General features: G+C 36.9%; 1 protein-coding gene across 1 annotated transcript in view; it reads left to right on the top strand.

Annotated features, from left to right (window-relative positions):
• LRCH3 (leucine-rich repeats and calponin homology (CH) domain containing 3) overlaps positions 1 to 2,514 on the top strand; it is a 129,257-nt gene that overhangs the window by 118,321 nt on the left and 8,422 nt on the right. The window contains exons 16-18 of the mRNA XM_012639683.1: positions 152 to 270; positions 961 to 1,098; positions 2,262 to 2,339. Of these exons, the coding sequence (XP_012495137.1) occupies positions 152 to 270; positions 961 to 1,098; positions 2,262 to 2,339 (335 nt within the window). The remainder of the gene's footprint in view (positions 1 to 151; positions 271 to 960; positions 1,099 to 2,261; positions 2,340 to 2,514) is intronic.

Raw genomic sequence — 2,514 nt, 5'->3', positions numbered from 1 at the left:
TTTCCATAATAAAAAACCTTTTTAAAAAGTCAATCCCAGAAAGTAGAAAAACGCTATACTGTGCTTGCAAGGAAACTGTGATAAGGCAGATCTGAGTATTTTGTTAGTACTAGCAGTCACTTTTCTGTCTTACATATTAATATTTTTCTAGGTCATGCTTCACCCCTTCTTCCATCTTCTGCACCTACCACTGATTCTACAGACCCCATAACAAGACAGAATTCAAGACAGAGAGAGGAGGAGCTGGAATTAATAGATCAACTACGGAAAGTATGTACATTACCTTTGAATTACACTTTTTCAGCGATACCGCTATAGTCCCTAATCCTATAATCACTTCTTCATTTGACATGTGATTTTTGATAGAATCAACAAGTGCCTGTTGTGTGCTGTTTCGTGATGAATGTAAAAGAAATTTTGCTATTAAGGAGATTCTTTTCAACTGTTTACTTAGAAAGTGAGATGACATATTCTATATTCTATAAAGCTCATTTTCTGGCCCTACTCATTAAAAATTTTTTTTCTTTGCTTTCCGCCTCTTGTTACAAAGAAACCTTGTAAGAATACTAATAATTTATATGCATGTACATGTATACATATACTTACCACACTTACATATATATAGTGAATGATTGGCTTATCTTATTTTAGAATTGAAAGAGAGTCCAGTTTTTTTAATTAGAAAATTATAAATGAATTTTTGTTGTACTTTGCACCACTGTAGCCTGGCTGCCATATATATATATTGGATCTCTTTAAATTATTGATTTAGGATAGAAGGATGAAATAGATATTGTGATAGTTACTTCCTTTTTATCTTACTTTTTTTTTTTTTTTAGGCTGGTCAAGTGAAGCAGTGTATCTTACTTTCTAAATAAATATATTTTATTATAACTCCATTATGTCCTATGTGTGAATCACTCTTCAATTAATATATTATACATTTTTCTGGTCTTTTAGCATATCGAGTACCGGTTGAAAGTATCTCTGCCTTGTGATCTTGGAGCAGCTCTAACCGACGGTGTTGTTCTTTGCCATTTGGCCAATCATGTGCGACCTCGATCTGTCCCAAGCATTCATGTTCCCTCACCAGCTGTAGTAAGTTTATAGTGCTAAAAAATAAAAAACATTGGTATTTTTATAGTTTATAGTGCTAAAAAACAAAAGACATTTGTTAAGCACTGTGGCAAGCATTGTGCTGGATGTTAGAGATACAGACAGGAAGTCTAGTACCTGCCTTCCTGGTCTCACTTCTACTAGAGAAAAAATCGACATGTATACAATAACTCATAGTACTATGACAAAGGTTATAAGTGTGTAAGATGTGTGCTTTGGGATACAAAAAAGGGATCACTTAATTCCGCCTGGAGAATTCAGGGACGCCTTCCCAGAGGTGGTAAAATTTGAACTAATTCTTGTAATATAAGTGGGAATTTGCCAGCAGTACAGAGAGGGAGGAAGGCATTTCGGGCATAGTATTACTAGATTCAAAAGCTAAGGAAGTTCAGCTGGCACAGTGGCTCGCGCCTGTAATCCTCACATTCTAGGAGGCCTAGGTGGGAGGATCCCTTGAGGTCAGGAGTCGGCGACCAGGCTGAGCATGAATGAGACCCTGTCTTTACTAAAAATAGAAAAAATGAGCTGGGCGTGGTATGTACACCTATAGTCCCAGCTACTCAGTAGGCTGAGGCAGGAGGATCTCTTGAGCCCAGGCGTTGGGGGTTGCAGTGACCTATGATGACACCACTGTACTCTGGTCTGGGCGACAGCAAGACCCTGTCTCAAAAAAAAAAAAAAAAAAAAGACTGAAAAGAAATGAACCAAGTGTTGTGTTTATATTTGAGTGACGAGCTGTGGGTAATTAATTCTTTTTGCTCTTCCTCCAAATTTAAAAACTATTCCCCCCACCCCCAAATTTTTCTACTTAGCACTTGCCTTACAAAATCAAACCCAAATATCTAAAGTGGGAGGGTGACAAACTACTGCCCACAGGCCAGCACCTGTTTTTGTAAGTAAAATTTTATTGGAACACAGCCACACTTACTTGTTTGCATATTGTCGGCGGTTGCTTTCAAGCTTCCTAGCAGAATTGAGTAGTTGCAACAGTTCTTACAGCCCTCAAAACTAATATTTACTACCTGACCCCCTAGGTCAGCAAAAAGTTTGCTGACCCCCTGCTCTACAGCATTGTGAGTGTACAAAGCAACTGGCAAGAGTATTTTTAAAGCTTTGCTAGTAATATCACATTTTTCTCATTGCAGCCTAAATTAACAATGGCAAAATGCAGGCGAAATGTGGAGAATTTCCTAGAAGCTTGCAGAAAAATTGGTGTACCTCAGGTAATAAATTTATCATTTTTTATGTTATTTATAGATTTGGGTATTATTGTCCTAAAACTTCAGAAATGCAACTCTCTAAAATCTTACAGTATCAGCTCTGATTTTGTGTTATGAGAGTCAATCAAGATACTTTTAAACAGTTTTTCTTATTTCCAAGGACCATACAAAGAAATCA

The sequence above is a fragment of the Propithecus coquereli genome, unplaced genomic scaffold (genome assembly GCF_000956105.1).
Source record: "Propithecus coquereli isolate 6110/MARCELLA unplaced genomic scaffold, Pcoq_1.0 Scaffold10, whole genome shotgun sequence".
Classification (NCBI taxonomy): Eukaryota; Metazoa; Chordata; class Mammalia; order Primates; family Indriidae; genus Propithecus; species Propithecus coquereli.
This window is presented reverse-complemented; position numbering and strand designations above follow the sequence as displayed.